At 55.4% G+C, this 13,922-nt stretch overlaps 1 protein-coding gene across 1 annotated transcript; it reads right to left on the bottom strand.

Annotated features, from left to right (window-relative positions):
- Window positions 1-7,037: 7,037 nt before the first annotated feature.
- LOC140912000 (C-C motif chemokine 19) lies at window positions 7,038-13,700 on the bottom strand. Its single transcript, XM_073346153.1, has 4 exons — window positions 13,570-13,700; window positions 10,687-10,810; window positions 9,664-9,760; window positions 7,038-7,303 (listed from the first exon to the last, which is right to left on the bottom strand). Exons 1-4 carry the CDS (start codon window positions 13,634-13,636, stop codon window positions 7,292-7,294), a joined length of 300 nt encoding a protein of 99 aa, XP_073202254.1. The 5' UTR covers window positions 13,637-13,700; the 3' UTR covers window positions 7,038-7,291.
- Window positions 13,701-13,922: the final 222 nt, after the last annotated feature.

The raw sequence follows: 13,922 nt of genomic DNA, 5'->3' as shown, positions 1-13,922 counted from the left end.
AGCCTCTGTTCACATTCCCTGGCAGAGGTGTCACCTCCCCCTCCCCCTCCCGGCTCAGGTGACAGGCTCTCAGGTCTCCCATCCCCAGGGCCCATTCCCAGGTCAACACTCCCCCCTCCCTGCTGAGTCACATTGTCACACGCCTCAACACAGAATCTTTAAACTGCTCATAATCCAAGGCTTCTTGTTCCCCCAGTTCATTCAATACCTCCCTGGCTTTCCCAGTCTGCCTGGTCAGCAGGACAGGCATTCGCTGACCATCAGGGATCTGGTACAGACTGCAGAGGCGTTCAGAGGTAGACAAAAACTCCTCTATGTCCTCAGCATCGTTGTAAATGGGACACGTCCTCTCCCAGTTTTCTCACGGCGGTGGGGAAGTGGAGTATCAGGTGGCGATGACTTTCTCCGCTCTTCCATGACTTGGAGCTGAAGTTTGGCTGTCTCCTGTTCCATCTTGTGAGTCTCCTGTTGCCTCTGTCGAGCTTTCTCCTCAGCTGCCAGCAGCTCCAGATGCCCCTTAGGAGCTTTTTCTTCTCTCTCAGCCACTTCTCTTTCGAACTCAGCATGCTTTTGCTTTTCCAGCAATCAAAGATCTGCTAGATTCTGTTCATGCTCAAGTTGCAGTTTATTTGTTGCCTTTTGCATTCTAATTTTTTCTGCAGCTTCTGTATCCTCAGGTAAAGGCTGTGCTCCTGCCTCCTGATCACTGGCCATTAACAGATTTCTCCGTTCTTGATTTGTAGCTTTCTTTCTAAAGCTTATCCCCTTTTCTGAACACAAATGTTCCAGGCCTTCATATGCTCTTTGCTCACTCATTGCAACTGCTTTTTAACCAACCAAACTCTCACTACCAAAATTCAAATTTGGATAGCGTGGGGTTCTGACCCAAAGTTTAATTGACCTGGTTCTGTGGATCCTGCCGACTATGCCATTGTAACGAGGCTAGCTCTGGCGGGACCCAACTGAGAGTGACAATTCAGGACCAATTGCTTCAAGCAGGGCAGTTACAGCCCAAGGCTGGGGTTTCTGTGCACACCAAGGCAAACCCAACCAGCCAGACAGAGAGGACTTTGGTTTCACCCCACTGGCTAACCACAAGTCACACAAGCAATTCCCTCAGACACCCCAGTTTCCCAGTATCCCCACCAGTGCCACTCGTTATGGGGACAAATGGTTATGAAAACCCAATACCCCCGTAAAAGAAAAAAGGTTCTTTCGATCCCAAAGGACCAAGCCCCAGACCCAGGTCAATATACAAATCAGATCTTACCCACAAATCACGCTGTTGCCAATCCTTTAGAATCTAAAATCTAAAGGTTTATTCATAAAAGGAAAAAGATAGAGACGAGAGCTAGAACTGGAGAACCTGAATCAATGACATACAGTCGTGGCCAAGTTCTTTGTTCAGGCTTGTAGCAGTGATGGAATAAACGGCAGGTTCAAATCCAGTCTCTGGAGAACATCCCCAGCCGGGATGGGTCTTTCAGTCCTTGGTTCAAAGCTTCAGGGTAGCAAAGTCCCTCCAGAGGTAAGAAGCAGGACTGAAGACAAGATGGAGGAGCTGCAGCAGCTTTTACAGTCTCTTGCCATGTGGTCTTTCTTTCTTTGTCCCAAAGACAAGCTGCCCGTCCCGTGGCCTGGAAACACCTCAGAGTTCTGTCCATAGGCAGGTCCCTGCACCCCTCGCTGAGTCCCAAGGCGTGTCTGCCTTCTCTCAGTGGGTCAGTTGTGTAGCTGATGGTCCTTAATGGGCCATCCAGCAGGCTAGGCAGAGCTGACACCAACGTGTCTGGGGTGTCACCCAGAAGCAGAGCATAAGTTTGAAATACAGACAGTCTAGAGCCAATACTTATATCTTTAAATACAAAAATGACACATGTAAACAGGCAGCATGAGCATAACCAGCAAACCATAACCTCATCTTAGACACCTCATTTAACCCCCTTTATACAAGGTTTGGTGCCACTACAGGACCTTGGTTGCAACCATGTTCTATACGGTTCCAGTTCAAGTCAATAACGTCACACAGGTCCATCAATGGCTATTAGCCAAGATGGTCAGGGATACAACCCTATGCTATGAGTGTCCCTAAACCTCTGACTGCCAGAAGCTGGGTGTGATGTTATCTAATTAAAATATGACCATGCTGCTACCACTATTATATAATTGCTACAAGTCTTATACAAAGTGTGATGCATGGCCAGAAAGGGTTAAGCAGCTTGCAGGATAATTGACGCAGAGTCAAACATTAGAGAGATGGTAGAACAGTATGTAAATGGTTATTAGGGCCATTCCATGGTAGATAGGCTAGAACTTTCAAATGCAAACCTGTATTGTTAGAAATTAGAGGTAATACTAGTTGTATGTGTGTACTCATATCTTGTTTGATGCTCACCATGTAAACAGACAGTTTCTGTCTGTCACTATACCTATTGATTCAGAGATCAAAAGGACATAACATTTAGACGAACTGCAAACACAATAACATCACTGTGTTCGTCTCTTTTGAAATGTACAGAAACTCACCTGAGAATGATGGAAAACCGGCAATTGCCTTATGTTAATTCATGTAGCTAACTACCCATGATGCTTAGGAAAAGGGTCCACTTCAAAGTCCGCATGAGTCTCTATTGTTCGCCGAAAGACTCCGAGCTGTCACGAGAAGACCTGAAACTGTATAAAGATGCCTTGGATCCCAATCCTTTTTATCTCAGATCTGCTTGATGCTTCATGCAGGGGAAGCTTAAGCCCAAGACTGAGATCTCCAGTCCTAACCTGGAACCACCCTGAATATGAACATTGGACTATAACCTATGGACTATTTCTGAAAGAACACTTTGCAGCTAAGAAGCTCACCATCTCTACTATGAATCTGGTCTCAGAACTGTACTCCTGTCTGTATGTGTACTGATCTCTTAACCAATGCTCACTCTCTTTTCTTTTTTAATAAATTTTAGTTTAGTTAATGCGAATTGGCTGTAAATGTGTATTTAGGTAAGATCTGGAATATTCGTTAACCTGGGAGGTGATGTGTCTGATCCTTTGGGATTAGTAGAACTTTTTTAAACGATGAATAAGATTTTCAGTAATCCTCATACTATTTGTCTTGGGTGTCTGGGCAGAGGCTTAAGGCTGGGTTGCTTTAAGGGAACTGTATTGTTGGCTTCTGAGGACCCAGGGAGGTGCTATAGAAGCCGTTTTGTGCTGGCTGAGTGAATCTAAGTATTGGAATATCCACCAGCTTTGGGGATTGTCTGCCCCATTCTTTGCAGTTCACTCTGATTGAGTGACCTCATTTGGCTCCCCTGGGACTCTGGTCACATAGGAATGGACAACAGGAGATGGATCACTCAATAATTGCCCTGCTCTGTTCATTCCCTCTGGGACACCTGGCATTGGCCACTGTCGGCAGACAGGATCCTGGGCTGGATGAACCTTTGGTCTGACCCAGTACGGCTACTCTTATGTTCTTATGTTCCAAAGACAGGGCTGGATCCACATGCCAGCCCCCTCCCCTTTGCCAGGGCTTGCTCCGCTGCGCCTAAAAATATGTCTGGGGTTTGGGTACAGAGAAAATAGCTTGGCCTTAACCATCTTGGTGCCCTGCGTAGGGGGAGCATCTGGCAGGTTTATTTCTACGGTTGGAGAATGCAGGGGAGGATGGGGGAGGGAACGTTAGAGGTCTGCAGAAAAATTGAGTGTTTTTAACTGCAAAAGGAAAAGCCCCAATTTTGGTTTTCAGCAACTGAAAATTTTCTTCCAATATCTGCTGGAAACCAAAACGGTTTCAGGTTTTGGCCCAAACTGTTCAGGTTTGGGGGTTTTCAGTTTTCTGATGAAAAGCCCATTGTTTTGTGGAATGCAGTCACACTCTGTGGAAGAGTGCGTTGTGTTGAAAACCCAATTGTCCCTCCCCAGTCAAGCTGCACTGGAGTTTTTTGAGGGCCCCCCCCCCAATCATTTCTCCTTGGGGAAACGTTTATCCTTCCCTCCATTCACATCCCTCCTGGAAACAGGGTTTTCAACGAGGGCTACGAGTGCCGCTAACCCACATCAGCTCTAAGCCACTCTGCATCTCTCCGGGCGTGTTTATGGCCAATCTTCGTCCGCCTCTTACTGGATTTATGTCAGTTTATAACATCGTTGGGAAGGGGCTGAGGGGTACTCGTGTGCATTAAAACTCATCATCAGTACTTAACAATGCTCTTGCATTCAGAGAGCTGCTCTACTCTGGAACATGGTTTGGGCCATGGGGAACGGTGTGTGCTCACCGATGTGTGTAAGGCTCCTTCCTCTGTCCAGGTCTGGAGATTAGAACAACCCTGCATTGGGCACCAGGTCCAGGCTAAACAACCCGTTGTCTGCTAGGTGTGATTCTGGGCACTGGCTGTACCGAGAGCTCAGGCTGCACCGGCTACCTGGCAGCTGCGCAGTTCTACACTGGGCCCTGCAGTAAACGTCAAGGGGAATCAGAAGACTTGGGCTCTGTTGCTGACATGAACCTTTGTGCCTCAGTTTACCCATGGTCAGGTGAGGATAATGATCCCGTCCCTCAAGGTCTCGGACAGTTCCTAAGTATTATTATATCATTATTTTGATAACATCGATGGGGGCCCTGCCAAGCATCAAGAGGCCTGTTTAGTCTAGGAAGGGGACGCCTGGCGGATCAAATCTGGCTCTGCATTTAAAGTTACGCAAATGCTTAGGTGTCTTGTTGCACAGGGGCCTCAGTGCCCAGACCAGTCTGATTCCCAGGCGGATACCACTGTGGGGCAGCTGCTAGCAAAAGCTGGCTCTTAAAGGCTGCTGGGGCTGGGGAATGGGCTGGATAGGTCTCCACGACGCAACGTCTCCGGGGCTTTGCCCACCTCTCCGCTGCTGAACAGTGTTGCGTGGCAAGCGTCAGCAAGCAGGTGGGCCGGTGCTACAGGCCCCTTGTGCTCAGGCAAGCAGCACTGCTGGGTGCTAAGAGAGCTCCTGGGGGATGGGGGAGCTTTTCCAGGGCAGTGACTGGGTGCCCAATTTGGTGCCCAGGTCAAATGGGAGTTGTGTCTTCACGACAGAACCAGACCCCAATGCTCGATGTATTTCCCTCCCCAAGACCCCCTCCCCCTCAAACACAAGCGGGAATGTCTGTACATTTCAGGTTTTTTTATTTTAAAAAATCATTTTGATCCCAGCCAAAAAAGGGAGAGCGAGCGAACGAGAGCGAGAGAAAGAGCAAATTCCCTTGTAATTTATCACAGCAAACAGATCCCGTGGCAATGACATGGAGCTTGCTGACGTCAGCGTTACTCCCACCCAGCCGGGGGCGTCTAGACACAGGCCAAGATCAGTCTGATTCAGAAAAGCAGAGGAGCCCTGGGGGTCCCGGAGTCTCTGATGGGAAGGAGAAACCTGTTCCTGCCAAGGAATGCCCAGCCGCAGCGGGCTGCCAAGCTGTCATTCACTCAAGGTGTCACTGCTCTTTTACCCATGAGCGTTGGTCGAGGGAAAGGGCCTGACCCCCGTTTACACTGGAGATGGGTCTGAACCTTTGCCATGGAGGTGCCCAAAGGGATGGCCCATAACAGCCATGCAGGCTAGGTAAGGTGAAGCCCGTCCTTCGCCCCTCACGCTGTCTCAGTCTCCTCCTCTTCTGGCTGACCCAGGCCTTATCTCACGCTGCTTCCAGGACCTGGGCTGCCTGATCCAGATCACTGCTTTCCTCTTTCCATCCCTTCTGCCAAACATGCGGCTCCTGCTAATCTCGGCCCCCAAGCTGACCTAAGCTTCAGGGACTGGTCCCACTCCCCAGTTTATTGATGTATTTATTGTTAATTAAAAACTGGAGCAAGGCTGCAGCCCAAGTAACAACACGCTTCTTGCCTGGCCTTTCGCTGCTCTCCATCTCCTCTCCTCACCCTTTGGGTCTGGCCAGCTCAGCTCTGCGCAGCTCAGGGAAGGAAAATCCCTGGTGGTTTCAAAGGAACGGAATGGACCCCCCCAAGCCGACCCGATGCAGTGCCGAGGGCCAGCGCTGCCATGCATTAGCCACCATGCTCTCACCGCCCGGAAGTGGTTCTGCAAAAATACCCACCCGGGGTTCCCCTCACTGGCTCACTCGGTGCTGCCCTGGCGGCTTGGTACAGAATCATTCGTGGGAGCACAGACTAAAGGTCATGGACCCGATTCTCCTTTATGCCAGTGCCCATCTTCACGGGGCCAGGAATTACCCAGGTTGCCCAGAGAGCCCAGGTGGCTCTTCCCTAATCCTGGCCAGTGGAGGATGCTACCGGTGGGATCGGACGGCCCGTGTGTGTGCCCACAGCAAAAGCTGCTAGTCTCTCCCACTCCCTTCTCTGCCCGCTTCCCTGGCCCTCCCCCATGCGCCTGGCAGGGCCGTTGCCGGGGGCAGGCGGCACAGGGCAGGCTGGCCGGCGTGGGGGTTGGCAAAAAGAAAAAGAAGCTTTGTGCCCAAATTTGCCAAAATTCAGAGGGATTGCAGGGCATGCGGGGCTGGAGAACGGGGCTGGATTGGCAGGCCAGGAGACCCAGGACAGGACAGCGTAGGCAGCAGCTGGACTTGGCTCCCCCACACGGCCCCCTCCCTGTGTGACTGCACCTTGGGACCCCCCTAGGCTGACAAACGGGTTCAGTCTCTGTGGCCCATTCAGTCCATGGTCTGCTGCCCACACGGGGGCCATTCAGTGCCAGCTGTGGTTTCTGTAATAGGGGCACCTGCCCACTAGGGGCTGAGCTGAGATCCACCAAACTCATCTCACATCATGGCCACGGCACAGCCAGCCAGGCTGCACCAGCCATCGGTCACCACCTGCCACAGCTGAGTTGAAGCCACTGAGCACAGAGACCTCCCTAATTCCCAGGGGTGCCACAAGGGACCCCCTAGGAGCTGTGGAGGTGCCCAGCTCACTGTGAGAACGCCTCGGTCTGGAACGGATTACGCTCAGAGCAGTGCCAGCCGGCACGCCCTGTGTCATTCGCAGCTGGCAGGCCTGGGGCGCAACCCCAGCACAGTCCCCAGCTAAGCAGCACTCAGCTTGACAAATCACAGAAGCCAAGGGAGACTCCCCAGGGCAGGGCAGAGAGCAGAGAGCAGGAAGCGGGGATCTCCAAGGGGGTACAGTACGGTCACACCAGATTCAGTCCCAAAGGAGCTGTAAGCTGCTTGCCCTGCAGCCGGAAACGCTGAAAGGGGAATGCAGAGTTCGCAGGCATCACGATCATCTCTCAGCCCCTTTCCCATCGCCGGGCAGTGGGCCAGCCGCAGGCTTCTCCGGGTCTACTTGCTTCAGAGGTTGTTCTAGGGAATTAGAGAAGGAAAGGTTGATGCTGGTCAACCAGGTGCCTGCTCTTGCCAAGCTCTAGGCGTCAGCTGAGCACTGACAAGCTCGCAGCGGGAAACCAAACCAGCTCAGCTGCATGTTAGTTTGGCTCAAACTAGGTATTAGTCGGATACGACTGTTCTTTGCGTTTAGACTCCGTGGAATGCTTGTAAATTGCTGCCGCAGCGTGGCTGCGTTCCAGGCTGCACGGACAGAGGTCAGCTTTGCTTTGTAACTGTGGAAATGTTTGTGCTGAACTTGGGAACCCAGACCCAGGAATGGTTCCTCCTGCCGACCCAGGAGGCCTATGAAGATTAAACAGGACATTAAGGAACATCACAGTACAGAGGGCTGATGACTGGCCTATGCTGCAGTACAAGGGAGCTTGGCTCAGGGTCTGGAAGGCTAAAGATAAAAGATAAAACAGGGTCACAAGAAAATTTGTCGTCTCTTTGGTGTCTGAACTCTCCCAGGGCCAGAGACACTGAACTAAGGCAGAGATCCCCCAGGGTTACTCCTGAGTCTGCCCGGAAAGACATTTTATATTGGCAGATTACTACATCTCTGTCATCTTGAGAAACCGTAGCTGGTAACTCATTTGTATGTATATGTTTGCTTGCTTTCCCTTGTAGGTAACTCTCTTGTTTCTTTTTCCTAGTTGATAACCCTTTAGTTAGCTGATTACAGGACTGGCTACCGGCGCGGCCTTTGGTGTGAGATCTGAGATACAAACTGATCTGAGATATGTGACTGGCCCCTTAGGACTGGGAATAACCTGAATATTTGACGATCTTTGGGGTAAGTGACCATGTCTCACTAAGGCCAGCTTGCTGGGTGGCAGGATAGACTGGATTGTCTGAGACTCCATGGTGAGACCCTTACAGTGATCCAGGAGTTCACATTTGTTACTGGGTAGGTGAAATCTAATCATCGAACAGCATAAAGGGACCCCCCCTTCACCTTCCCAGCAAGCAGCTGCTACCGGGCTGGGCTCTGCTTCCCAGAGTACAGCTACCTCCCCACGTGTGTCAGGAGCCGGGTTAGAACCCGGCCCCTCCAGGGGCGTAGCAGAGACCCCCAGCACTGAGCTAACAAGGCAACTCCAGCAGCTGCTAGGTGTCGTCAGCTGGTTTCCTCTACACCGGCCCAGAAGGGGGCTGCACAGCTGCTTTGCCCGTGGATTTGCTCCGGTGCCACAGAGGTCCTGCTCTTACCCTCGCTCGGCATGGCCAGGAGAGGAAGAGGAACTGTATGTCCTCCTCTTGGGGCACAGGCGGCTTTAGGGTTTCCCCAGCTTATGCAGGAATGATCCTCCAGAGTCTGACCATGCAGCTAGTCCCAGGGGGAGAGGCATGCAGTGCAGCGGTGAGTCCCGGAACAGCCCTTTCCCCTCACACCTGCAGCTCGGAGCTCCTTCCCGCTGGTCTGTCTTCCCCGTTCCCACACCCAGGGAGGGGATGGAGACTAGATAGTCTGGTCCAGCATGGCCGGAGGTGGGCTCCTCCATTAGAGAGACCAATGGGCTGACCTGGGGCGGAGGGCGGGGTACGGGACGCCAGTGACCTACGGGCTGACCTGGGGCGGAGGGCGGGGTACGGGACTCCAGTGACCTACGGGCTGACCTGGCGCGGAGGGCGGGGTACGGGACGCCGGTGACCTACGGGCTGACCTGGGGCGGAGGGCGGGGTACGGGACGCCGGTGACCTACGGGCTGACCTGGGGCGGAGGGCGGGGTACGGGACTCCAGTGACCTACGGGCTGACCTGGCATGGAGGGCGGGGTACGGGACGCCGGTGACCTACGGGCTGACCTGGGGCGGAGGGCGGGGTACGGGACGCCGGTGACCTACGGGCTGACCTGGCGCGGAGGGCGGGGTACGGGACGCCGGTGACCTACGGGCTGACCTGGCGCGGAGGGCGGGGTACGGGACGCCGGTGACCTACGGGCTGACCTGGGGCGGAGGGCGGGGTACGGGACGCCGGTGACCTACGGGCTGACCTGGGGCGGAGGGCGGGGTACGGGACGCCGGTGACCTACGGGCTGACCTGGCGCGGAGGGCGGGGTACGGGACGCCGGTGACCTACGGGCTGACCTGGCGCGGAGGGCGGGGTACGGGACGCCGGTGACCTACAGGCTGACCTGGGTGACCTGCGTGTACTCTGACGAGGCAGGAGCAGGGTCCTGCGGTGGATGGGCCAGCGGTCTGACCCAGCATGGGGAGCTGAGCAGCTGGGATCCACGGTGGGCATCTTGTGCTCAGCATGGAGGGGGCAAAGCCTCCCCAGTGTCTGCCCAGCCCTGACTAGCTGGTGCCTCTGTGCTGGCCCAGTGCCCTTACCTTGGCCTGGTACACACTGTCCAGCCTCTCGGTGAGCCGCCGCACCCAGTGGGCATGGGGAGGGGCGCAGAGCTGCTTGCCTCTCATGGTGATAAACCTAACACACAGCAAGGAAACAGACAGGGACAGCTGAACAGAAGGCTCTGCGCCAATCAAAGCAAGCTGCCTCCGTCGCAACCCTCCTCCCTGCCACGCTCCCCACTCGTGCCGCTGGGCAGAGGCTGCGGCGAGGTCAGAAGCAGAAATGGCGACAGCCCCCAGCAGGGCTATTCCTGCCCTGGCTAACCCGAGCGCCGGCTCAGGATCCCGCAGGAGACAGCCTGTTCTCCTGGGACCCCGGCCCCATTTCAGCCTCACGCTGGGAGAGGCTGTCGGAACCAAGGCTCCCAGCTGCCCGAGGCTCCCCCCGGCTGACTCCAGCTGGCAGTCCAGAGCCGCCCGCGCTGGGAACTGACAGCAGTAGCGTGAGAGGAATGGAAGTCCGGCTTGGGCCCACTGGCTGGGGAGTCACTGGGGCGGCCCCAGGCTGGCTCTGACCCATCGCGTCCAGCTCTTGTGATGCTCGTCGCGACGGACACGCACCACGCGGCGCCGGTCGTGTGCAGTAGGAAGCCGAACTCTCCCCAGCTGCGGAGCGACTCGGGCTCAGGCCCGGGGCTGGGCGCCGTGTGGGCGCGGCGGGCATTCCCTAAGGACGGGCACTGGGGTGAGCTGCCTAGGCCATGCTGCAGCAGTGGACTGTGCTCCCACCTGCCTGCACAGCAGCGAGTGTGAAAGGAGTCTGCAAAGCCTCTGGTTTGGCCGGCTGCCCTCCAAATCCCTTTGATCCCAGCAGCGATCCGACCCCCCACGCCCCACACACTCCCAGCACTGAGAGCAATGGCCTGGGGCCAGGCGTCCCAAACCAGCCAGACTTCCCTCGTGCCCCCCAGCTTCATCCGTGTATCCCCTTCACTCTGCCCCCCCGGCATTCCCCAGAGCTCGGCGCCCCACGGAGCAGCGAGGCCCAGCCACGGTACTCACACCACGGCATGGATGGGGCAGCCGTCGTGGATCCGCTGCACCTCGTAGTGCAGCACGATTTTGCGGGGGATGGGGACTTGGCTCGTCCTCAGGCAGCAGTCCAGGGCATTGTTGCTGCCGGACACTGGAAGAGAAAAGCGATCGGAGCAATGGGCAAAGGGGAGGCGGGAGGGTGCGGCCGCTGGGGCAGAAAGCAGAGGCAGCCGGGTCCCAGCAAGAGTCCAACGACCAGAAGCTGTCTCGTCACTGCGGCAAACTGGTGCCGTTCTTGCAGAACGTCGACACGAGAGATGGAAAAGCCCCGAGGTGGCGGCTCATCTGTCCCCCTGGTCAGTCAGGGCTTCCCTCCAGTCTGGGGCCGAACGCCTCTGCACTGGGCCTCTCTGGGAACCCCCTAGCCCAAGGATCTGGCTGCTAATGGGCACTCTCTGCCCTCACCCGGCCCCCCCTCCTGGGCATCTCGAGCCCTTGAGAAACATGGATGACCTGAGCCCCTGGCAGCTGCAGGGCACAAGGGCTGGCCCCTCCAGAGAGACGGGGAGTGACCTGCCAAGGGCATTTGCAGTCTGTGGGAGAGCCGGGAATCGCCCCGAGCGCTCCTGGCTCCCAGCCGAGTGCACTGGATGCAGCACCTTGCTCGTGCCCCGGGGAGAGCGAGCCGGGGTTGCCGGTCAGCACGGAGACGTCTCCGGGGGCTCCCCAGCATGCTCCTGGGAGCTAGTGCCACGGAGCAATGACCACCCCTGCACTGCTCTGCTGGGTGCAGCTCGGGGCACCCGTCTGCCATGGGCAGGCTGCCCCGCATGAGGCTAGTCATCATGACCGGGAGTTGGGGGGGGCACAGGACAGGCACAGGGACGAGGCCTGCTCACTCCTCTAGTGTGTCGTGCTTCCCCCTCCACTGAAGGATCCCAAAGCATTTGTCAAACATTAACTAACTGAATCTCCCGGCGTGCCGGCAGTTGGCTTGGTACTACCCACCGCAGCTGTTTAATAGAGGAGAAACTGAGGCACCGTGCAGCAATGTGACTCGCCCCGATTTACTCAGCAAGCCTGTGCCAGAGCCAGGATTGGAGCCTGGGGCCAGACTCTCCCCCCACAGGAACTCCTTCCTAGGTCCTTAATCTGCACCTAGGAGTCCTGCTCCTCAGCCCTTTGTTCTAACACCAAGGACGACGTCCGCTCTTAGCTCACGCCGTACCAGGCTAACCTGGAGAGAAGTGTCCCAGAGATGTAAAGGGCAGCTGGCATTTCCCGCTGTGAACTCACACCCTTATTCCACCCAGTGGACACAGCTGAGAGATGGGGCGTGCTCAGGAGCTCCCCACTCTGCTGTGCAGACACATGGCTCTCACTCCCACCCTCCGGCTGCCTGGCTCCTTGCAAAGCTTCTCTCGGCTCTTCCCTTAGTTCCTCTAGAAGCCTTCCTTATTCAGCTCGGGTTGGTTCCCTGCTGACTGGAAACACAGGCATGAGTTGAATGGGGGCCTGTCCTGGGCTTTCTGTGCCCTTCGCCTCCTTGTGCCAGAATGAACATAAACAGCAGACAGCCTAATGTTATTAGCAACTGTCTCCAACAGCCGGAGACGGGGCACTAGACGTAGAGGGCTCTGAGTTACTGCAGAGAATTCTTTCCAAGGGGTCTGGCTGGTGGGTCTCACCCCCATGCCCAGGGTCTAACTGGTCACCAGATTTGGGGTCAGGGAGGAATTTTCCCCCAGGTCAGATTGGAAGGGATGGTCCCTTCTGACCTTAACATCTCTGAGGATGGAAGGTCCCAGGAAGGGGGTGGTGATATATTTTATTCAAACAACTTCTAGTGGTGAGAGAGCCAAGAGACCCGGCTACAGCTAGACTGCACACAGGTCCCGGGAATCAGAACTTCCCACACCCCGATGCTTTCTGCCTGTCACAGAGGAAACCTCTCCTCCTCTCTCACACCACTTCCACACATATCCTTGCACACGCAGACTCATGCTCACAACGTACAGCATGAGCACAGGCATCCAGGGCCCGATCCTCCCCCTGCCTTGTGCCATCAGTGACATCAAACACTGCCAGCTTATCACAGACTTACGGTCTGGCTCTGGGCAAGTCACGTCATTGCTCTGTGCCTCAGTTTCCCCCTGCACAAGGGGAGTAATGACAGCAACCTCTTAGGTGTGATGAGGATCTGCTCATTAATGACCCAGGGAAGAGGCTCTGGAGGTGCAAAGCCTCATCTGTTCAGCCCTGCAGCTCAGCATTTCACTGCGCCAGGCACCTGGGGGGGCAGCACCATCCCTTCCTTTGCAACTAGCACATACGTCATTTGCACACAGGACTATTGCCATCCCGTGCAGCAAGGGGGGCATTTACCTCAAGTCCCCAACCCCGAGAGATTTCAGAATAAACTGGACGCAGCGCTACAAACTGGAGTTCAGGGCGCAATCGCACACGGGGAGAGGGACTAGCCGGCACTTAGAGGGGCCGTCTCCTACCCCAACAGGCCAGTCTGTGAATGCCGGAAGGCTGCGGTGACATACAGCAGCAGAGGCCAGAGGAAGAGTGGCCCAGTGGTTAGGACAGAATAGCCTGGTGCTCAGGAGAATTGGGTGTGATTCCACACGAGACTTAGGGCATGGTTGACTCCCCCTGCGCTGAAGTTCCCCCTCTCTGCGGGGGCTAATAGCATCTCCAACTCCCGGGGTGCGGTGGGGATAAATATACTGAAGATCGTGGTCCTCAGATACCCCGGCAGCGGATCTGTTGATACCTTAGCTGGAAAGTCAGCAGGCATCCAAAGCCCAAATTTACTAATCCAGAATGAACCCATCAGACTTCTTCTAAAAGACCCTAGGATGCAAGAGAGCAGAACCCAGGTGGGGGAGTTGTCCATTTTACCTGGCAGGAAGGTCCACAGGGAGAGGACCATCAGACCGAAGAAAGCCACGCTCCTAACCAGCTCCATGCTCGGGCGGGCAGGCTGGGAGCCAAGGAATAGCCTGCTGGATGGAGTATGGAGTGTGCTCTCAGCCAGGTCGCCTGCAGCTCTCTGAATCCTGCTGCTCCAGCTCTCTATTTATCCTGCAGCATCTTAGCTCTCACTTTCATTTCTGGTGGGGGGGGAGGGGGGCACTGACTCATAAGGGCAGGTTCAATTTGCCCAATCCCTTTGTTTGCTTTTAGCCTGTGCTCCTGGCTCCGCAGCCTGGGATGACTTGACTGGCTCGTGGATAGCAAGAGACGGGCCAAAC

This window comes from Lepidochelys kempii, chromosome 5 (genome assembly GCF_965140285.1).
Source record: "Lepidochelys kempii isolate rLepKem1 chromosome 5, rLepKem1.hap1, whole genome shotgun sequence".
Taxonomy (NCBI): Eukaryota; Metazoa; Chordata; order Testudines; family Cheloniidae; genus Lepidochelys; species Lepidochelys kempii.
Note: the sequence above shows the minus strand (reverse complement) of the source record. Positions and strands in the feature narration are given on the sequence as shown.

Excerpts from the sequence above, each read along its gene's own strand:
- LOC140912000 (XM_073346153.1), bottom strand. The coding sequence starts at position 13,636 with ATGGAGCTGGTTAGGAGCGTGGCTTTCTTCGGTCTGATGGTCCTCTCC. Across the intron at positions 10,811-13,569 it reads CCTGTGGACCTTCCTGCCAG|TGTCCGGCAGCAACAATGCC; the intron begins GTAAAATGGACA and ends TTTCTCTTCCAG. Across the intron at positions 9,761-10,686 it reads TGCCCCATCCATGCCGTGGT|GTTTATCACCATGAGAGGCA; the intron begins GTGAGTACCGTG and ends GCTGTGTGTTAG.